Here is a 24,309-nt window from a genome sequence, read left to right on the forward strand (position 1 = left end):
CAGGCTTCATTTAAGAACAAGGAATAACAGTATCATTACAATATCAACAACACACATTTCTCATGTCCAGGCAGGGTTACAATGTCCCGTTAGCCCCAGTGGGAGTGAATCCTGCAGACCTTTATTTAATGTGCCAGACACCCTACATTCAGCACAGTGCTGCACTGACCACCAGCAACAATCTATTTACTGCTCAGTGTAGTCTGACTCTCAGCTGAGCAGATGTGGCTCCCGCCTATGGCATATCATAGTAACTCTCCTCCCTTCCTCCTCATTGGTGGACTGAGGCAGTAAGAGCTTTAACAGGATCCTCCTGTTCATCACTGGTTTTACCGATTTGTCTGGGGGTTCCCCTACCGCCAGGACCTGACCACCCCTACATTTGTTACTTGCCCATCAGACACTCAACAACTTCTATGCATTTCATAGAATATAATAAGTGTAACACAAAAGGTATCGGTGATAAAGCAAATGATTGAAGTAAAACAGATCTTTATTTCAAACAAAGTAACACAGTAAATACAATGAAGTCCGAGTATGTTAATACAATTAAAACTTACCTTATAAGAAAAAGTGCATACATTCAGAGCCAACTGAGGGACACAGTATGATACCTACTGCGAGGGGGGCCCCCCATTGCCTCCTCATCAAGCCCCTCTACCCATATCCTGCCCCCCTTGCCATCCTGCTCCCCATACACACGCGTTTCTCTCTCTATCCTTTCACCCAGCGTTGCCACGTTATTCCTACTAGATTGATGTTTTTAAAACTTGTATTCAATCATTCATTATAAATAAGGATAAGTGCTCTCTTAGTAATTAGTAGATTTTGGGATAGTATATCTTATACATATCTGGGGTTACAACACAGACCTATAACACCCAGGTCACCCAGTGCGCAATTAAATGGACGTCTGTATTAAATGTCATTGTGACTTTTCACATGTTTATTAGATCCAAATTGAATTGGACATATATGGTGTAAGAAATCTGCACAAATTAATTGTTAATTACAGATATACATTTATATTTTTATTATTTAAGGTGATCACCTTAATGTCCGTTCCTGATACATATTGTCTATTTTTTATTAATTTATGTTTTCATATTTGAATTTTATAATAATAATCATCATAATAATATTAATAATAATAATAAAATAAAAAAAATAGTTTTATTATTTATTTATTTTTATCTCCCTGGCTCTCTCTATCTCTTTCTTACCCCTCTCTCGTACATCCATCCTGTACCTTTCCAGACAGACATGCCAGGTATCAGCTCCTCTCCTATAGAGAGCAGCGTTGAGGCCTCTCTGCCCTTATCATTAGGAGTCTTAGTTTAATACCAGCAGTATGCTAGGGCAGGTGGGGCCACAGTTGCCATTAAACTTGGGGCCTAATTAAGCATTGGGTATTGAGTCGTGGCTCCGGTGGTATCCCCAAAAGCCAGCCCTGTATACATGCGTCCTGCCAGAGATTGTAATATAATCACCTCTAACCTTCCATAACTTCCCACCCCCATTAGTTATCTAAATGACACCAGAGAATGGACTTACTTCCATCATACCTCTATACACAACCTCTATACACACATATGATTAGATATAAACATCAGCAAACAGTGCAGTAAAATAAAACTAATCCTGAGGCCCATTAAATAATCTGAAATTTGGAGGAAATAGAATTGTTTACAATTTTTGTGCCTACATCAATTTTCAATTGGCCTACAGAATATTTCACATAATTAGCCCTCAATCAGTCCCATTAACTTTCCAAGACCTTTAGATCCACAGGAAGAGACCAGGAGCCGGTACAAAGTCTTTAGAAACAGTCACAAAGGTTCTGGTTAAAAGACAGCATTATCCAGAAGTGAGATCTCCAGGATTCTATAGATGAAGGAAGGTGCAAGAGACACAGATGAGTTCTGAAACCTGATTAACTCTGCGGAGCTGGTGGTTTTCATGTAGATCTCCTGAGTGCGGAAAATATGTCACCATCTCTCATGTGAGCAGGACTAGGGTGGAGAACACATCACCCAGGAGTGACCGGCTGTAAGGACTGATGACACGATGCCCAGTGTAGGACCATTTGTGGGGTGTCCTTGGACAGGGGAATATATGGAAACATGCAAATGTATTTTGGAAGTCAAATAATGTCAATCAATACCACCCAATATCTCCAATATCTGGTCAGATGCTGAGGGTGGAGATGGTTGTTTAGGAGACAAATATGAAATGAATCAATAATCAAAGAATCTATTACTTGTTTGTATGATGGTTTATTAAGGGTAGAACTTCTTATATTCTGTACTGGATATGAACTACTGATTATATCCCTAATAAACAGACAGACAAGACCTCAGCAAGCAGCCACTATTCATATTATAAGCTGTAGAATAATCACACATCATGTTCCTCAGGATCAGAATATCAGACGTAGGAGAGGTCAATCCTCAGACAGAGCAGATTACTTCAGATGTGTATGATACAATGTTACTATGTTACTTGTCCTGTTAGGAAGTAATAAGAGATAACCTGCTTTAGTATAATATATACCAGTAATACATTGCGTAGACTATTCCTAAAGAGGACTTGTCCCACAATACAAAACAATACACTCAGCACAAAATACAGCTTATATATATTTAATGCACATTTGTACTATATTATTCCTACTTTTGTCATTTTGAAAGGTTTTCCATTGGAAGATCTTGTCCCTGGTTATATCACAAGGGTTACTCACGTATCAAACAGCACGTCATAAAATATAGCTGTAAGCGTGTGGTACTTCATACATAGGAGATGCTCATACATGTACACCACGTGACAGACCTGCCGTGTCCAATCACATGTAGGAAAAATAAATAAACTGGGGAGACGGGTGCCCCCTACTCTAATAGAAACAAACTCTCACTAAAAAGTTACGTCTTTAATAAACTCTCACACACTGCATATCAGGTTTACAATTTGTCAGTAAATTTGCTGACAATAAAACCAATAAGCAGAATATTCAGCAGTCAGTATCCCTGTATATACATAGTGTAAATGTAAATGTACTCAGGGCTGTTGGTGGAATAACAACAATGCGACTATCTGTGTAGCTGAGCATCTCAGATAAACCTTAATGGATTATGTATAATTACCTTGACCAAGCAAACAAGACGGCAGCGATCATTAAAGATATTAATGTGCAGGGAATACAGACAATACATCTGCACAATATATTTATTTTCTTACCTTTGTGATCACCGTCCTATGCAGTGCTCCTCTACCTTGTAGTTACAGCTCATCATAAGTCACTACGTTTTCTCCATCTACAACATAAACACAGGAATGACACACGGCTCCCACCACAAGTCCTGATACAGTTATATGTGATCATCCAGCAATGCGGAAACTGACATCATGTACAAATTAATGTAACGGAGGGAAGATTCTGTCAAACAGATTTATTGAAGGTCATTAATGAACCAGAAATATGAAAATCTGCAGCATAAACGCTGTTATGTGACGTTGCGCACGACTATTCCACTACAGCACCTCGGTTGTGGGGAGCAGCAGAGATCTGTGGGTCAACATGGGGGCATCTGGGGGTACAGAGGTTTGCATGGCCAACGGAATGAGCTGGTCGCATCGAGGGGCGTTCCTGACTAATGCTGGTCTAGGCCCATGAGCACTTTGTGCTGAAGTGTAGAAAAATGAGATATAATGTTTGGGGGAATGGATTACAGAGGAATAAAGTAGAGGTGACACATGTACAGCTGCAGGAGAGCCCACAGCCCCTCTCCCCACAAAACAACCTGAATTCTCCAGCACCTCTGAAGCTCCTGAGATCGGGGCTTGTACCAGTACTTATAATGGAGTAAGTTGGGAGTACTTGTACACATGAAGCATTGTCAGTGCACACATCTGTATTGCTAAGAACCTTCATACAAATGTGTTGTGCAACCAAATTCCACATAATGGGAAAGTAAAACCGTCAGTGAGGTTCAGCCAGGTTAGGACCACCGCTGACAATGACCAATCAAGTTGTATAAATGAGAATAAATGAAGACTTGACAACTACTGCAAATTGTAAATGTTCTCATGGTCATCTGAATATCTCATCTTATGTTTATATTTATAATCAGTATCAGTAATTAGCCCACAATCAGCCAGGGATTGCCTGATAAATACTATTCCTCCAATCAATCCCACACTGACTCCGTTGCTAATTACACATCATCCTAACGTCAGTATGATTTGTGCAGCCATAGCTTGTATCCAGCTGCTGTTGGAGAATAGGAAGTAACTGATCGCAGTTGTCTCACAATCAGCGTTAATTGTTTTCTATGAATTTACCTCATTAACATTGTGCAGTATGCAGGACTCCCTCCTTGATTACATACTAGTGATCTCTATCTCCATCATTAATACCTTCTGCTTATGTGAGGACGTTACCTGATATCACAGCCCGGGCCGATCTTCTCAGTCTCCCCTCAGTGATATGACAGAAATAATGTTCATCTATGTCTGCATCATAATTCAGTACAGACTCCACCATCTGTCTCCCGTCACTGAGGGTGGTGATGTTACTTGTTCCGTAGCTGGAAAGATCTTCTTTCTTTCTATTAGTCCATTTGACCAGTGGATCCCGGTACACACCGATCCCGATACACTTCAAACGCCGTTTCCCATCAATGTGCAGTAATATGACTTTTGGGTCATCTGCATCTAAACCTGAAACCAATACACACGTGACCATATGTATAAACTCCTGTAAATAATAACTGTATAATTGGTGAGCTCTAGTGTCACCTCTCAGTATTCATTAAGAACAAGTTATAACATACAGTGTAATATACATTATAAGACTTTCACTTCATATTTCTATTCTGAAGAGCTTGTGTTCAAGAACCCCTCAGTGACTTATTATATACTTATAATTTATACCCAGAGGGCAACTCATACTGCACTCATACATTAAATAAACAAAATATTAAACAATAATGAATGAAAATGTAAATTTAAATATTATGATATGGACATACAAAACCTACCTTCAGAAATAGTATGTATAAAGGCATTAGTTAAATATTAAAATATTAAATATTAGAACATATATAAGTCCTGGCTTGTTCCTGCTCTGTAGGTGGATTCTCTGGTCTTCTACCTTGTCTCTACCAGGCTTCCAGATTTGCCGCCTTCCTTGTGGCTGGATGATTCTCCGGTCCTAGCCTCTTCCGGACTTCCAGATTTGCAGCCTTCCTTGCGGCTGGATGATTCTCCGGTCCTTGCCTCTAACGGACTTCCAGATTTGCCGCCTTCCTTGTGGCTGGATGATTCTATTGTCTCGGACTCACTTTTAGTTTGTGGGTTTCTGCATTTTTCACAGCAAGCATTCACATTTTGCACCTATCCTCGCCTAATATTTATTTTGTACTTTTGTGCATTTGACAAATAATTTAAATTGACGTTCCCTGTCAGTCAGAGCTTACATAATGATCTGGACATACATAGAGTCGGCAAGAGGTACAGAGCATCTATCATTTGTCTGGGGATGCTAAGCAACCCAGGACATGTTTGCAACAATGCAGTAATTGTTTTTCTGCTTATCCGGAAGACTTTTGTTCTGATGAAATCTGCATTTATCACATGTCGTGTTCAGGTGAGGCCTTAATGTGCGCTACTCCCCTCAACAATAGCCCATTGGTACTGGAGTTGAGGACTAGGCTCTGATTGGTAGATTTAATCCTGGAGAATCTCTTTCTCTCCCCCTGCGGAGTATGAGTAACAGACTCATTCCTTCTACTTTTGAGCAGCATAGCCCCTTGCTTAAATAATTTGTAACTTTTACACAAGCGATGATTCAAAGATTTGGACCCAGTACCTCTGACATAATCCAGGCAGCAGCTAAAGTTTGTGACCCTATTCTTAATCAGTCTCTCTCATCACAGGGGAATAGAATTAAGAAACTTTCCAGGTCCTGCTCGCAAACAGCCTATTTCCCTGCATAAGTTTGATGTCTACTCCTACAGTGCTAGTCACATCTCTGCTACTGACCATCCATGGTCTGTGAAGGTCCATTCCAGTAGTGCTCAGTGATTCATGCATGCTTTAGTCCTTGCCAATCTGTGTGTTTCTCCCTACAAGACCTCTCCTAAGGTGACTGTCCTACACAACATCTGTGATGTGACTGCTTTGCCCTATGTCACCAAGATGCCTGAGTTTTTCAATGTGACTTACTTGCATGAGGTTTCAGTAGCTGTTTCCGAAACTGCTGAGTTCTCATAGATGACTGCCTTGCCCAAGGTCTGTGAGACAATTGCCTTGCCTGAGTTCTCATAGATGACTGCTTTGTCCGAGGTCTCTGAGATGTCTACCTGTCTCAAGATCTCCAAGACAACTAACTGCCTTGCCTGAGGCCTCAGACAGGACTGTCTTGTCCAAGGTCCCCAAAATGAATACCTTGCCAGAGGTCTAAGTTGCTGCCTCCATGTCAGCTGACTTGCATAGCATCTCTGAGATGACTGCCTGTGAGGATTCACAACACTAGCTCATTTCATCTTTGAGCTCCTGCATTTCACAGCAAGTAGCTGTTGTTTTCATCTGTCTTTGCACATTTCCTTGCATTATTATTGTTTTGTACAATTGACTTTTCTTGGCACATGTAATCAAAACTTTAAATTGACATTTACTGTTGTGTCAGAGCTTACAGGAATTTAGGGAAGGGTATGTTGCCTGAGCATAAACTCTCTCTTATTAGTGAAGGTAGAAAGTGCCATACAGGATGTTGGCCTGAGTGACAGTTGTCGCATATGATCACTGGTGTCACCAGGTCCTGATAGTTTGGCAAGGAGATGACTGCAAAGAATAAGCCAATAGTATCATCTTTCATCTGCGATTCCTCGCTATAATGAACATAAAGATTTTAAGAGGATTAATGTCAGTATTGTTTTCATTTTAGGACCAAACCACAGAATAAGAGCTCATGGGAAGTCGCTGTGAGCCTGATTCATCCTCAGACATAAGTCCATTTGTGCTGTATCTTGAGTGACTTCTCTTTGTGCCTGCACCGGAACTAGACTTACCCCAATGAGCACAACTGCATGTAATTCATGTCTGACCGTAAACGACACTTACGACTGCCTACGACTTGAGCAGAACAGGAGTTGGGAAGGGACGGACGAACGTAGACAATGTACAGTAAGGACATGTCAAGGGCGTGAGGAGGTCGATCCAATGCTGGTGCAGCCTATTCCAGTCCTGGGTATCTTGTAATATCCCTGACTGAGTGTGATGACTGTCATGGCAGAGACGTTGTACTGAAAACTACACTTATGGCAGCCCCTAGACAGCAAAGAACATGTGTGTGCAAGAAAGACACAATGTGTATGTACAGTATGCAGTAAGAATATCCTAATTTATGTAACTTTATGTAATAATTTTTAATAAGTTGTATTTTTAAAGCACATATTTGTATTAATGACTTTAGTATTATGCGCTGCTGATTTCTTGCATGTAATCTTTTGTAACATTTTTTATTGCACATATTCATGTGTGTATCCTGCACTCTGCTGTGTGTGTTAGCATACGGTAAGTATGGTTTCCGCAAAGCGTATTCACAGCCTGATTCAAATAGAAACACATCTCGACATCTGAACAAACTTGAATAACTGCAAGTCATGTACTAGTTGTGTATGAAGATGAATCAGGCCCTTTATGTCTCAGAACTACTGTATGTATCTGATGATATTGGGTGGAACAGAACTTACGGTCTATGGATAATGTCACCATCGTGTCTCCGTGACCCTTTTCATGGGCAGCTCGGCAGTAATAAGTGCCCTCATCAGAGAAGGTGACATCTCTCAGCGTCAGGTCCAGTCTTCTCTTTGAAAACTCTTTGGACAATTCTGTGCGACCTCTGTACTGAGAATCCTGCTCCTCAACACTGTCCCGACCTTCAATGTATTTGTGAACCACCAACTTTCTACCATCATCTCCTATCTTCTCCCAGACCACAGTCACACGGTCTTGTACGAAAGGGAATGAACACGGGAGCTGGACGGTGCCATAGAGGTGAGTGGTCACTGCTTCCCCTGTAGGTGAGAGACAAAATCTATATTAAACCAGAATTCAGCTGTCTTCCTATTAGTTCATATTTGTCAAAGACAGTCCTGTTAGGAATATTTGCTCCATGGGACTGTGCCCCAAACATGTATCTGCAATGTGGGTGACTGTGAAACCTTACAGATGTTATGTTCCTCAGAACTGATGCCTGAGTGGCTTGAAAAACAGACACGAGGAGGGAAAAACGGGACAAAACCATTAAATTGGTCCAAACATGGCTCCATCATCCATATAACACAACAAGTAGAGCCTCTCTGTTACTTCATTTACACTGTAGCGACAACTGACCTGTGACCAATCTGCTGTACGAGGACCCAGTGGGGTCCCTAAGTCAGATGTGGCCCTGAAACATTTGTATGGAGTTATAAACTGCACTGCAAAACATAACACATCTCACAGCCTCAGTGCACAGAGCAGTTCTAGAACAGGAATAATATTCTGCTTTGTAGAAGTTAGAGACACTCACCCAATGACTGTCCAATCAGGAGAACTATCAAGAGACTCGTCAGCATCTGGAACCCAAATGTTAACATTAGGAGATTATTAAGAAGTAGTTTCCACATATCTATTATTATGTAATTAACATTATTTATTTTTACAATACTGGTCATACAATATTTACATACATGATGTGAAGAGATCACAACATATTCTACAGTAATATGATGGACTGTGTAATCTTGAGAGTGAGACAAAAAGACACAAATTGAGGAACTTGTGAACTAAGGACGGGAGAATCGTACAAATCATAAAAAGGAACAGCTGCTAACAATCATAGCACAATATTTTCTAACAGAGAAAAATCAATATAATATAATCAATATAGATGAAAATATAATTAATGGAAAAATGATAAAACCCACATTAAGAACAAGTGAAGATGGGTGGAATAAGGAGTATATAGATTTTAGTAGGATCAATGTCTGCACTGCAGTCACGTTGGAACCAAAACGCAGAGTGTGTGACCAAAGGTCTCAGAACTTCTGTATGTAATTGGTGACATTGAGTGCTAAGAGTAAGCGGATGTTAAAGGGTTAAAAGATTGGAAAAAGGACGGCTTACATTTTAAACTTCTTATACACAGAGGTTAGATGTATAGAACACGTGGTATTTTCACTACAATGATTACATTTTAATTAAACTGGTTTAATTTACATAGATAGATGGCGAAACGCGCATTGGTGTTGCCAATCTTGTTCCTGAATTTGTAACAAGTACGGTTTTGTGAAATAATGAGTGAAGATAATAGGACTTAGAATCCACTGTCAGTAAACAGACTGAGTGTATGCAGATGATGAATGGTGGAGTATGAGTTGACCACAGAGGCTTCACAGCTAAAACTGACAAGGCATCTAATTGTATAAAACAATACATATAACAGTGTCCAGGCCCCTGGGGAGAAAGCAGAACAGTGATTGCTCCGTAATAAATATACCTGGCTCTTTGAAACACAGATTTTTGAAGAATTCAGCCTGTTACAATATAACTAATGGAGTTAAGACCCTGGATAACCAGTGCTGCAGTCTGTAGGATACTGTTCACACATCCGGGATAATAATTTGCTGCTACAGTATAACTATAAAAGTGAAGTATGCGAAATAGAAGATACTTGAGCATTTGATTAGGAGGCAACAGACAGACAGGATTTTAATATTGCTGTCTATCTTATATATGTAAAAACACTGAGACGTTTGTAAAGAGGTAAATAAACCATGACATTATAATAGTAAGACACTAAATAAAAATGATTGATTATAATGACTTATAATATACTACTTGAATTATAATTGTATTCATATTTGTACTATATATAATATAGATTTGCAGGTTTATCTGTAAAACGTTTTTAGTACACAATTTCTAACTTTACACTTCAAATCTTTATTTTATTTTACTGTGTTTCATTAACTCTCTTATCTGGTGAATTAGATAAGTTTAGTGTATGCCAATAATAATTGACATTTTAAACAATAAATAAAGTTCACATCAGCAAAAGCAACCGCTTGTCCCTCAATGGGAGCTGTATATGAGCGTTAGACGTGTGTTACTGTCTGTACCTCATTTCTCACAAGATTTGGACTAAAGAACTGGCACTTTTATAGCCCTGATTAATGTTTCCCAGACCCCCAGGGTGTGGTGCAGGGGACCATGTCCCATTACTTGAGGGCTGTGGTGTTTTATTGGTCATTGGTGGGCTACAATGGGGAAAACTGAGCAGGAATCCAGATTCCGTCACTTAACCATATCCGACATCGGTTTAGCCGGCCATGTGCGACGGTATCCCAAGCCGCGAGACACAGTGATATTCCTAGCTACTATAGGAGAACTAAAGACTCGGATTCTATCTCTGCTGTCGTGGACGCTGTGAGTATAGGTACTTCCTACGGGGGTGGTGGCTCACCTGGCTATTGTTAATTGTGGTTGTACAAAGTTATCACTGTTTTACATGATATTGTTGTATTTTGCAATAACAGGTACTCTTGTATCTTCCCTATCTACCATACTGTGTGATCTGTGGACCTAGGTATTGTGGTTTATAGTATGAGTTACGGCTCTAGTACCCCATACTGTAACAACACGCGTCTGTTTATTTACATTAGGTACGCATTTCTGTACTGGGTATGCTCATCAAAAATGGGTATGGATAGGTACGTAGATAGCTTTGGGTGTATAGTTTTCGGAGAGGCGGAAGGTGGGTAAGGGTAGACTGAGTACAGTAAAGGGTGTTAGGGCGTGTCCATGTAATTGCTACACAGTTAGATGTGGACACTGCCACAAAAGGGTCTTATATGAGGCATGTCTCTTGTGGGTGCTAAGGGGGCTGATGCCTTTATACTCCATAATGTAGATGACTATCAGCTGCGCTATCTAGCTGCTTCTGATTGGTTGTCTATTGTCCCCACCAGTTAATACAACTTAATTCATTAGTATGGCTCATATATTATATGAAGTCACGGTCTTCTATTCTCATTATTTGTCATTTCCCTGCAGTAAAAGCATCAGATGTTTGTATTTAATATGGAAAATCTGACTTGCATTTATTTACTCTATTCTCTCTCTGTATATGACACCTCCTTACATTATTATATTGTGTACTAATAGGGTAATGTGACTTCAGCATTCACTACTAACATTGTCACGCTGCACATACACTACTCCTGACATTCACTACTCCACCAATCAGGGGAGACCTTTACCTAAGACCTGTGGATAACCCTGCAAGGAGGGATTCCCAGTGTGGGAAATTCTGACCCTTTAAAACGGCCGTCAGGAGAGGCTTCTGGGTGTTTGTGTCATTTTACTTCTGAAAGTCACTTACGTTGAGTCTTGGCTTCTGTCAGTGTGCTGAGGATTACGCCTGGGAGTTGTGTGATTAGTGGACTATAAACTGTTCTGGGACTTGCAGACTTGCTGGCTCTGCTGGACAGTAGCTCTATAAGACTCACGTGGTCCTACTCCATCATATCACATCTGGATTGGGCATTAATCACGGACAGTGTGGGAAAGTTCTGGGAAGTCTAGAGGTAAACTGGTGTTTACTGGGACCTGTTGGCCTGGTTTATATTTTTATGGTTTATTCTTTTGCTGATTTAGAGAACTTGTATTAGACAAGTCCCTAATGAAGATATTGTTGTATCTTCTCCTGTCTGTGTGACCTGACCCAGAAGTCCCAGGGTGCCCCCTGTGAGTTTAGGCTCTAACACCGGGGTCTTCACACAGACCCTCAGTGTTCAGCAATGTATCAGGATGTTATCATTCAGAAACAAGTAATGTGAATAAAGAGGAGGATGGGGCCAGGAGGGAAATCCCCAGTAGCTAAGAGCTGAATAGTCCATAGACCGAGCGAGAACATTGTTACTGCAGAAGTGGAAGAATGACAAATATATATATATAGTCATGTGATAGGATGATAAGCACAGGGGAAGGAAGACAGTTTCCGTGCAGGAAAGATTAGGACAGAGAGGGGAGACATTGTACGTAGAATACAGAGTAGATTGGAGTGTAGGAGGACGGCACTGAGGTGCAGACTGAAATAATGTCTGTATTATGTCCATGCATCTTCTTCACATGTCACTCCATCAATCACAGCAATCATATAAAGTGGTCCCCCCAGTGATAACTCTAGACTAATATAGAGCAGCACTAATTGTAGACTGTAAGCTCTTGCGAGCAGGACCCTCTCTCTCTTATGTTCCACCTCCTTTGTCTACCTTGTATGTATCTGTCCTAGGTCATGTTCTGTTAGTTAACTTGCATGATTTTAGTGTGATCTTTTATACTTGACCTGTTTATATGTTCAGTTTTTATTTTGTATTTTTTTTTAATAGTGTCCGTCAGGTGCTGCGGCATCTCTGGCTACTAACAAATAAACAATGATGATGATGATGATTGAACTATGAGACAAGTTCAAAGATAGGTGAGAAAAATGTGAAGTGATTGATGATAATCAGAATCTGTTAATGATGGTAAATGTCTGACTCACCGATTAACATAAGAAAGAGGTAAATAAGATGCTATTACAAGAAATGCAAAAAAAGTGTCTAGAGGTGGCATCACACGGCTGATCCTGTTGCTTAACTTTATCAATTTGACCGAACCAGATTATCCTGATGATCCTGGGGTAGGCTGATTGTGGTCATCAAGCGGCTGCATTTTCTGCTATGCATGATACTAATCACATTGATTTTGATAGGGTCATCATTGGGCATCGGAGACAGACACACTGTGATATTGGGTCAATGCATTTATATGGTTCATGACATTACAGTGTTTGGATACCATTTCAAGAGGCCTTCTCCTCCGCATCAGCGGCAGAACCGTCTGGTTTAAGTCTTTGTCATCAGTCCCATAGGAAGTGCAATAGATCCTCCTCCTAACAGGTGTATGCGCATTTTGCGAGGTCTACATGAGCCACATTTGTGTAACCATGGCTTTATGGCTTTACTGGGCCAACGCTAAAATGCCAATTCTCTCCTACATCCTACTCTGCATCAGACCCACTATCTCCACCACACTCTCAGCCATTTTCTTCAACACATAAAAACCTCAAATACCCCCCACAATACTCATCCCTTAATATTCGTCCCTTAAGTTACAGGGTCACTCCCAAAACCAACATCCCTTAACATTTTATGAACCCTCTAGATGTCCTCATCCCCAGCCGCCCTCCACTTGCAGTCACTCTTCTTCCTACTTGCCTACTGTAGAATTGTAGGGAGTCCTCCTGGATTCCTGGAAAAACAAAGCCACCCTTTGGGATCCTGCCATGATGATGTAAATTCATATTGAATCTCACCATCATACTCTGCACAATGACACAATGCTCAGCAAATCTTGTTGCCACATTCCCTTATACTTGTCCCTTGTTCCCGGTTTCTGGGAGGTCCAAAGTGTAGGCAAGTCCACTGACAATGACTGCCCCTATTAGTGGTATAGTATAGTCTTCATGTTCTAGGATTAATTAGTGGTTCAGCTCTGGACTATCAGTAATTTAGTGACTATAAATCTCACCATAAGCCTCATGGATCTTTCCTTGTCCCACGTATTCTGATGGAGAAAAGTCTTCTCTCTGCATAAAAACAAAAACAATCATCAGAAACTCCACAACACAGTTTCTGCTCCCATTTGATATCAATACACTGTAATTTCTGATCTAAACAATCCTAACATCAGTGCACATATACACAGAGATGGCTTTATAACTGAGCAAGGTCACATTGCTGTATTTCCATGATTCTTCTGTTACCTTATGAGCCTGAGGTGTGAGAATGAAGCATGGTTTGTATGAACGTATGAGGACAGGATTGTAGTGGTCAGTGATCCCCACATAATACAGCCCCAGTTACACCTGCAGCCAGCTGGTGCCAATAGGTCTATACGTGTTACACGCAGTGTATGCACTATTAAAATAACTATAAAGTGTTAAATGGCTGCATTTTCTAGTATATTTAAAATTTTTAAACAGCAAACACTATTGTTGTCAAAGTTCGCTGATCTCTTTCGCTATTCACTGTCCCATTAGAATAGTATTTAAAAGTATCCATTTAAGCATGAACAGCTGGTTCGACAGTGTGTGAACAGGCTGAATTGTGTGGAAACGGACTTGACCATGTGTGATCCTGCTCACATCTCTCAAATTTAGCACAATCTTTTTTGTCGATCTAAAGTTCGAGAAATTCCTTTGAATTTTCGAACTTTAGATCTGATTCAATAAATTGGTTAAAAACCAATTTTTGATAATGTTGAGCACCTTAGAGCTCAGTGTAAGACAGTAACTCGATTAACTGACTACGCTGTTCTGAAGAAAGCGGGTGATCTTCCACCTACGGATGGCTGTGTCCTGACCTCAGGGGTGACCTCATGGAGGGGGGGGGGGGGGGGGGTCACTCACACAATAGGGAATGGAAGACACAGGGGCCTGATTAATATCCAAATGCATCTTCCACATATTTGCGTGTTTAAAAAGAGAACAGAACTTGTGCGTAGTTCTGACCGTATTCAAATCCAAGTGGATCTCAAGATACATTTTGATTAAAATCTGGATGTAAGTACGTCCTGCATACACAGTACTTAACCCCTTGTTCATAGTGAATTGTTACCATCTTGTAGCTATACAACCCTGTTTGGAGTTTATGTTATTCTCTGATTGGCCCGATTGGAGCTGAGTGAACACTAAAGGACTTCATCCATACTACGAGGCGCTTGTTCTTATGAACATTTATGCTACAACTAATACAGCACTTTCTCCATATAACAATACAAGAATAGAGAGTGCATTTTCATCTACTAAGAATTTTTTCTATCAGCGCTTCCATCTATACTGATATTGTATACAGCTGCATTTGCATATAATTCCACATTGATGCTATATATTTTTATGTGTTTCTTGGGGTTGTTTATGGCCATAAACCATTGTGTATTTATTGTGCATTTATATTAATTTTATTAAATATTTGTGTGGTTCACCTAGCGCTTTTTTCTATATCTTTGTTTGTATTTCTACATATGGGTTTGGAGCCCATTATTAAGCTGCTGGTGTCCATTTTTTAGGTCGTATTAGCGCCCAGTTGTGTATACATATATACACAGTACTTGTTGTATGTAGACACACAGATCAAACACAACTTTTATTTGATTATAAAATATAATAACTTTATAATCATTTATATAAATATGAATATACAATTTTCAAATATACATATTTTTTTTTCCATTAGTTACTTAAAGAGGATTTCAATGCATACTGTACATACAATGCGTTTTAACCGTACATCTTAGTTACATACAGTTGTTCTGTGTTAGCCAGTGACACGTATATATGTGTAACTTATAATGCAGAGCCGCGTCAGTCATCACTATTAGTCGGCACTTACACCGACCCTGAATTGAGTGTTGTGACTGGATCACTGATAAATAAACTTATTTGTGGCTGAATCATGTAGAAATAATTTATCGTAGAAATGTATTTCAATTAGAGGTACAGGCACCAATGTATATAATTGCAAATGCACTTATTGTGTTACATTGGGACGTGTTTTGTATGTAAATGTCTTGTTTGTAACTTTTCTTTGGGAATTCCCAAGTTATCCAATAGAGTGGAGGAAATGTATTTATTTCTGAGGCATATCTCAGGGGATGAAATGTGTATTCTGCAACTGTGACGTCATGAAGAGTGGCTGGATTCTTTATTGGTCGCGATCCCTTGCAGTCAGTGGTCACAGCAGCCGTTCTGGAGCCAGGTCATGTAGGAGCTGTTTGGAGTCGCCGCGTTGGGGTAAGTATTGTCAGAATAATGGCAGCCATTATTCCGTACCCCACCCCTTTCCGGTATCACCGCTCTGCCTGCTACCCAGCAGCTCTGGCCAGTGTGATAGGGGATCCATCCACAGCAACTCTGATCTATAAGAAGAGGTCAGGAGCACCAGCCCAGGTGTACCAGCGAGGGGGTACACTAGCAGTGACAATTACCCAGAAGGAACCCCGTGAAGGAGTCCAGTGCTGACAGCATTTGTAAGCCCCTCCTACTGCGGTTAGAGGGTGCATTTGGGATAACAAAAGGGAACTGTGGCAGCAACAACAGACAGGGTGGCATAGGTGGTCCATCATGTCACAGGTGCAAATGATACGACTGAAACCAAAACCGAAAGGGCAAGCCGCATCTGTGTCGACACGCCCTTACTGTATACGGCCTACACAAGTCTGCCCCTTCCTGCCAACGTTCCGCCCCTCAAGTCATAGGCAGTTGTAAGCGTCATTTGAACTCAGACATGAATTGCATGTAGTTGTGTTCATTGGAGTAATGTCTATTTCTGGGCACACACTGAGCTATTTTGCACAACATACGTTACGCAGACTTACGCCTGAACATGAATCAGGACCAATTACAGCATGTATAACATTTCCTCCCTATCAAACACCCCAAAGATGTCTCTTGTTACTCCTAAGTATATGTAAATGCAGTATCGGAACACTACATTGCTGGGTCCCATTACAAAATTGTTGAGGTTGCAAAGCGATGCGATCCATCCTCCTGCAGCTCCCGTTCTGTCTGAGCATTCGCAGGGGCCTGTGCATGAGTCCTTGTGTGGGCTTCACGGCGCATGATGTGACATAATAATGGGTGTAGGTGATGGTAAAACTACCAGCACCCGCTGGCAATGACTGCACCTATGACCAAATACCGCTGTTGAATGTGTAGCAGTGACGGGACCCTCTCACCTCTCGGCCCCCCAACCACTGGACACACCCAGCAACGACTGTAGTTCTGCCGATGTGTATATGTTGTCTGGGTATAAAAGTATCTGTTATATTAGCTGGTATTGGATACATTTTACACAGGATATATTAGTACCGGATCTAGGAGACACCAATGTGCTGACTTCTCAATCTCCCTGTTTTAAAGAAGTGTTAAAAATAAAAGTGGAAAAAGATGTCAGTCCCGGCCCTTTAAGTTCTGACAACGTTAAGTAATGTGCATGTATTTTAGATCGCTAAAAGTAGGGGCAATTTTCAAGGTTTCCTCTAATCTTATAAAAGTAACTGTTATAAGAATGAAGGAAATTTTGTTGCTCTTCAAAATGTAATGCTCAGATCTAATGAATTAACCTATAAAAACACATGAGGTGCATAGTCTTAGTGCTGAGTTGTTGGTGTAGAGCAGTGTTATATGTCATATCTATATTAGGGATGTGCACCGGCCACTTTTCGCGTTTTGGGTTTTGGGTTCTGATTACCTTCAGGTTTTGGGTTCTAATGGGTTTTGCCAAAACACCCCCCTCAAGGTTTTGGGTTTTGGGTTCTGATTTTTTTTTAAAAAAGCATAAAAACTGGTAAAATGGACTTATATGGCAGTGCCACTGGACTGGACTTAAGCAGCACAGGACAACACAGGACAGCACCACTGGAATTATGGCAGAACTACCACTGGACTGAGCAGGACAGAGGACACCACCACACACCCTCCCTCTTCCCTCTCCAATGCCCGAGTGAAGATGGCGGCGGGAAGCGGGGAGTAATATGAATCCGGATCTCGCGAGATCCGACGGCGGGATGATGACGTTTTGCCTCGTTCTGAGTTTTGCGTCGGGCGGGAATCCCCAAACAGTGCTCGGATCCGGGCTCGGATCGGCACTGTTCGGGGGTGTTCGGATTTCAAAAATCCGAACCCGCTCACCCTTAATCTATATATTACATATAACGCAGGCGCAGCTCCAAACACATTTCTGTGTAGGGTGGAGGACAGGGAGCGGTACAGTCAGCAGGTAAAGCACCTGTCACATATTTGCCTTCATAACTAAACCCCAACTTACATTTTGCGAGGGAGGCTAGGAAACAATACTAGCAAAATGGAAAAAAGCAGCACTGAATACATGGATCTAAAACATTATAAATTTATTAAAATATAGTAACATATAAACACCAGGATACACATAAAGTAATAAAAACATCAAGGGATTTCCCAATACTGCAACTTAGAAATCTGGTGCATTAACTAAAAAATGATTATATATAGTTCCTTAACTACATTGGTTTCCTCAGAAAGACTAATATTCATCTAACAAGATTTTCTTATGTTTCAGCTTACGACTTTTATTAATATAAACAAACAGACAAAAATACCTTGGTGCTAAAAATATGGCGGTGAACTGTTGATACCAATGTATGAGGTCTGCAGCCTCAAAAAAATATATAAAATAGCACAAAAAAGTTTACAATGGTGTCACAATCACAATGAACTGGTGAAACACTGCGGAATTCCAGCAAATATAATTTAACATATGAATATGAATATAAAACATAACCAGGGGTAACGCCACTTGATATCAAACAAATTGACTACAATAGCTGGTCATTAAAACATCAAATATATAGGTGCACCTATAATGACATGTATATATATATATATATATATATATATTGGCCAAGAGTCAATAATATAACGACAAAATCAGAGAATAATACTCAATCCATTTGGATGGACAGCAGTGGGACTATTAAGTGTGTAAAAGTGCCAATGACCAGTGAAACCTTGGATAAAGCTGATGATTCCACGGAGTGCAGTGACCAAATGCTTGTAGCAAGGTCAGTGAAACGATAAACAGGTTTCAACAGCTAAAAGAAACAGTCTCTTACCAGATTCTTTGATATTGCGGCTTACTGTTAACAGCAGATAGTGTCCCGCAGTGATGAATGGTTATAGCGGGTCCCGCTTCTGGTTAGATGACGAGTACTGTATTAGCCCAAAAGCTCCGTGTAAATACATACGTTGCACCCGTGTTAGATGATTAATGCAGCAACTCTCAGATATATCTTTATGTGGATAGTATGTTAAATCCTCCTTCTGACTGTGAGGCAGTTGCTAAAGATCTTACCATTTATTCAATTGGGACTTCATTTCAAACCAGTTCTCATCTTTATCTGAAAGAGTGCAGGATTGACAGCCCTGCAGTTTCTCTACTAAATTGTGGCAGGTGAGACGCTGCCTTTCCTATGGAAGCTACAAAAGATCTTTAGCAACTGCCTCACCGTAATGACCAGCTATTGTAGTCAATTTGTTTGATATCAAGTGGCGCTACCACTGCTCATGTTTTATATTCATATTCATATGTTATTAAATTATATTTTTTGGAATTCCGCAGTGTTTTCACCAGTTCATTGTGATTGTGATACCATTGTAAACTTTTTTGTACGACTTTTATTAGATGTAATTCTTTAAAGACAGTGAACACTTGTTCAGATACCTGAATAACAGTTACAATAGCTGAGAGAATATCACCAAAATAGCACAGCCACAAATGTCTGTGATGTTAGTTCATTATGCGGAACTCGTCTCAGGGTAGAACCCCGTATAGAAGTTAAATTCAGTCAGTTGTCATAAATATGCAAATTTAAAAAATAATTTAAATCCAGTTTAAACTAAGATCCAGTAGACAAAGGAAATTCAACCATCTAAATATGTTTTATAAAACACAAGTCAAACTTAAATTTACACAATACATCAAGATCTATTATTACATCAGCATTAATCACTCAACATATGCTACTGCTGAAAGCAGCTGGGTTGTAATTTACAGAATATGTATAACAGTAATTCAGTTATTATGTCCCTGTTTTTCAAGTCTGATCAACTGTCCAATACGATTTTTCTTATTCAGTATATAGCATGCCTTTATTACTATGTATTCTTATTCTAAATCTTAGTGGTGCCAGAACTTTGTGTTTAATAGTGAGAGTTATATATATTAATGGGGGATTTTAGTTATTTTTAGACAGATCCGGTGATACTGTTTTTATTAACTATGTTACACTGAAAATGGATGGCATTCCCTGGTGGATCTTGTCAATTGCAATGTTGGGATTATATTGGACATAAGGTAGCGTCACCGGATGGTGATATCACTGTGAAGCGCTCTGGCGACTCCCCAGCTGCGATCAGCAATAATCTGAATTACAGCCAGCAAAGGGGGACCTGGATTGTACAGTAAGTTAGACTGGTCCCTTGAGAAGTATTAGATGAAGGTATTGCAGTATCATAGGAGAGAGACTATAGCAATATGTCTGTATCATTCACTTGTTAATCTAATTTCATCTTATTTCTAAACATTCATTCCAGGGATACAGTGCAACAATAATAAGAAACATTCCGTCCAGGGATACAGTGCAACAATAATAAGAAACATTCATTCCAGGGATACAATGTAACAATAATAAGAAACATTCATTCCAGGGATACAATGTAACAATAATAAGAAACAATCATTCCAGGGATACAGTGTAACAATAATAAGACTCCCCCAGTGCTGATAATAACAGAGAACCTACCGGACATCCAGCTTCTATTCAGCGTCTCTAAACTATGATTCCTTCAGCTCCCCGGCAACAAGTGATGCTGGTCTCTCTCTGTTTTCTGATTGGTCACAGTCACATATATATTTTCTCTATTATCCAATCAGTGTATTTCTTGTACATAAGACACTCCCCCACTGTGGGCTGAAGGGAGGATTCTTATCTGACATCAGGACATAGAATTAAATATGAAACGAAACTTTCTGCTGCGCAGACACCCTGTGCTCCTCCTGTAGGGAGAAGTCCAGGGCCCCTCATGTCATTGCTGACTATTACCATCCCTGGGGTAACTGCAGGACCTGGGTGTCCAGATGCCTCATTTCGGAACAAAGTAAAAATACAACCCACTTGCAGCAATAATCATAGAATTAGAAAAGTACAATGTATATAAATGTAATTATATATGTTAAAGAACAAAACGGAGAGTAAGCTGCCAAAACCCACATTAATATTAAATATAAATCCATCTTGGCAAATTAATACTGGAAAATTTCAAACCGGTTTGAAAGGTCTCAAACATCTTCACAGTATAATCTTCAATTATTATTATTATTATTAATTTTTATTTATAAGGCGCCACTAGGTATCCGTAGCGCCGTACAGGGACAGACAGAAACACGATACAGGGTGAGACAGCACGGTACAGTTAACAAAAAGCACAGTAACTCAGAAGCTCAAAGTGCAGCTAGATGAGAGGTGAGAGCCCCCGGCGGGGTAGAGAGAGGGGTAGAAGGGCAGGAGGACCTCCCGGAAGAGACAATGCATTTCCATTCTGCATTTCAACAACTATGGCTTGTAGGGGCAGGGACTGATGTGAGTGAGTTCTCTGTACAGCGCTGCGGAATTAGTGGCGCTATATAAATAGATGATGACGATGAGTATTCGCTGTTCGCAGTTCAACATTCACGTTTAACCCATTAAAATGACTACAGAGTGTTACATGGCTACATTTTATAATATACTTCATATCCCAGAGTTTCTGGGAGTCCTCCCAGACTCACGGAAGAGTAGGCATCCTCGTTGTGGGGGCAGAGTTAAATTATGCAAATTCACATTTCCTAGCAGGGGCGGGGCCATGGTGATGCAATGGCGCTACCACGCCCCTAAAACACCTGTCACATAACCTCCCCGGGATCTCCCGCAGTGATGGTTTCCAAAGTTGGCAAGTATGATATATTTAATTTTATTAATTAGAACAGCAAACATTACTGAGTTCCGAGGTCACTGTTCACGTTGCTCTGTTCACTTTTTGCATTAGAAAAGTGTCCAAAAAAATCTCAAGTTTCAAAGTGGACGCAGAGTTGTAGCTTGGAGCCGTGATACCCGGAGCGACAAAATGCCCCTCGTCCCCCCCGCATGCCCTTTACCATAGGGAGATGGAGGCTGGTACTTTGCTGAGCACAGCACAGATACTGAGAGGGAGAAGGAGATATCCTGTATATTACACTGACTGTGGGAAAGGTTTAACTAGTATTAGAGTCTGTCTTTGGAGCCCACATAACAATACCTACCCCATATATTATACATAACACCCCACCCTTATCAATAATAACCAAACAGTAACACGTAGAGAGCGGAGGGGAGGAGCAGACAGAATAGAGGGGAAGTAGGTGGGGTGGGATGGAGGACGGAGACAGAGGGAAGGGGGCGGGATTAGAAAGGAAGGCAGCTCATTGGTGACTGGTCCTGGGGAGGAGTCAGCCACACATAGAGAATGTAGAGGGGAGGAGCAGACAGAATAGAGGGGAAGTAGGAGGAGAGGGGATGTCTGGGATAGGAGACATAAGACAGAAGGGAGGCAGTGGGACTAGAAAGGAAGTCAGCTGATTGGTGGGGTCGGGCTCGGATCAGGGCCCACTTTAGAACAGGGCTGGACCTGATAATGTTGCACAGCCCCACTGCAAACCTGGGGCCCCACTCAGAATGTGCAAGGGCCCAACAGATTATTGAAAAAAAATGGCCTTGGTCAATAGGGCCCCAAATCAGTCTGGGCCCTATAAAGTGGTACCTCCCCTAACGCCCTGATGGTGACCCTGCATACATCTTTATTTAGGCTTAATCACAATCACTGTAATTGCTGGCAGGTGTTAGCTAATTATCTTTCAAAATGATTCTGACAACTGCAGCTAAATTATGAAAGGGTGTGTGCACTTATGCAACCAATTCACTTATTGTCCTTAATTTTTTCTATTTTTTTTCACTTGCATTCTGTTGGTCAGAAGATCACGTTAAAGGTGAAAAAAGGTCTGCCAGGATTTCAGGCTTTACATCACAAACACCGGCAGTAAGGGTGTGTAGACATTTTATATGCACAGTATGTTATATCTACGCATTACATATAACACAACTCCAAACGTAGAGGAGATGGAGTGACACAGCGGGCAGCATGGTGATGGCTATTTATTAACAATTATTTATATATCGCCTACATATTGCACAGTGCTGTACAGAGAATATTTAATCATTCACATCAATCCTTGCCTCAGTGGAGCTTACAATCTATATTCTCTATCACACGGACACACACAAGGCTCATTTTGTCAGAAGCCAATTGACCCAACAGAATGCTTTTGGGATGTGGGAGGAAACCGAAGCACACGGAGGAAACCCACGCAAACACGGGGAGAACATCCAAACTTCACACAGATATGGATCTGATTGGAATCAAACCCATAAACCCAGTGCTGTGAGAGAGCAATGTTAACCACCGTGCCACCATGCAGCGTAAGCCATAAGTAAGTGCTCTCCCTCCTCCTCCTCTGATCACACCCCTGACAGACACAAACCACCGGACACAAAGATCTATATTACCTTGACACATAGACCCCAATATGCTGTGAGGATAGGCTAGAAAATCAGAATTATGTCCCAACTTTCAAAACTGACCAACTGTCCAACACAATCTCTCTTACTCTTTATACAGCATCACTCACTGATCTTATTCTCTGCGCTGTGTAACATATTTATTGAAGAAGATTTGAGATTATAACTATGTTCACTGCTTTGTGGCTTTATGATTTTTTCAAAACAGAAGTAAAACTACAGAGACTGGGGCAGGAAACAGCTCCGGGGAGCAGAACAAGGCGCGAATACTGTGATCAAACCCAGTGATAAGCAGCGATATAAAATAAAACATAACATCACTGCGATGGGGGAATAAAAGTCTTCTTAACTCTTAGTAATTATACAGCACCGACTGCAATAAACTCTGCTCCATCTGTATACATGGCCAGTGCCCTGTTAGGGTGATATGTAATGATCCTCAGCATGGTGAACCCCTTGCTGCTAACACTGATAATCTGACATCCCACCAGCACCCAGGGTGAGGGGGTGTTACACTTACTGGATTATACATTAATGTGGTCTGATCTCCTGAGAGGTATAAGGTGAAGGTCTGGCTGTATTACATGAGAGAGACCACAGACTACAGCTATGTGTCTGTCTGTGTAAGAAACATCCATTCCAGTGATACAATGTAACAATAATAAGAAACATTCATTCCAGAATAAGAAACATTCATTCCAGTGATACATTGTAACAATATAAGACCCTCCCCAATGTCCAGTGCTGAAGATAACAGAGAGAACTTACCAGACCTCCAGCTTCTATCCAGTGTCTGTAAACTTCGATCACTTCTACATCCTGGAAACAAGTGACGCGTCTCTCTCTGTGTTTTCTCATTGGTCACAGTTACAACTAAGTTCTTTTTTATCCAATCAGTGTATTTCTTGTGCATAATACATTCCAACCACTGAGGTTGAGGCAGAGTAGAAAGTGAAAGTTTTATTTTGTTGTTGTTGTGAATAACTTATAATGACTCACCCTTGGTCTGACCAGTTCTCTCCACATTCCTGAGCA

The 24,309-nt window shown here is 40.7% G+C and overlaps 1 protein-coding gene across 2 annotated transcripts; it reads right to left on the reverse strand.

Annotated features, from left to right (window-relative positions):
• Positions 1 to 475: 475 nt before the first annotated feature.
• LOC142139675 (butyrophilin-like protein 3) lies at positions 476 to 24,094 on the reverse strand. Of its 2 annotated transcripts, none has more exons than XM_075197488.1 (7): positions 24,043 to 24,094; positions 13,618 to 13,675; positions 8,573 to 8,618; positions 7,752 to 8,075; positions 4,438 to 4,716; positions 3,235 to 3,311; positions 476 to 2,507 (listed from the first exon to the last, which is right to left on the reverse strand). In XM_075197488.1, exons 2-6 carry the CDS (start codon positions 13,627 to 13,629, stop codon positions 3,277 to 3,279), a joined length of 696 nt encoding a protein of 231 aa, XP_075053589.1. In that variant the 5' UTR covers positions 13,630 to 13,675; positions 24,043 to 24,094; the 3' UTR covers positions 476 to 2,507; positions 3,235 to 3,276. The 2 variants fall into 2 exon arrangements, with proteins under 2 accessions (XP_075053589.1, XP_075053590.1); XM_075197489.1 differs by lacking the exon at positions 24,043 to 24,094 and adding an exon at positions 20,428 to 20,470.
• Between the last annotated feature and the right edge of the window lie 215 nt (positions 24,095 to 24,309).

Source organism: Mixophyes fleayi, chromosome 2 (genome assembly GCF_038048845.1).
Source record: "Mixophyes fleayi isolate aMixFle1 chromosome 2, aMixFle1.hap1, whole genome shotgun sequence".
In the NCBI taxonomy this organism is placed as follows: Eukaryota; Metazoa; Chordata; class Amphibia; order Anura; family Limnodynastidae; genus Mixophyes; species Mixophyes fleayi.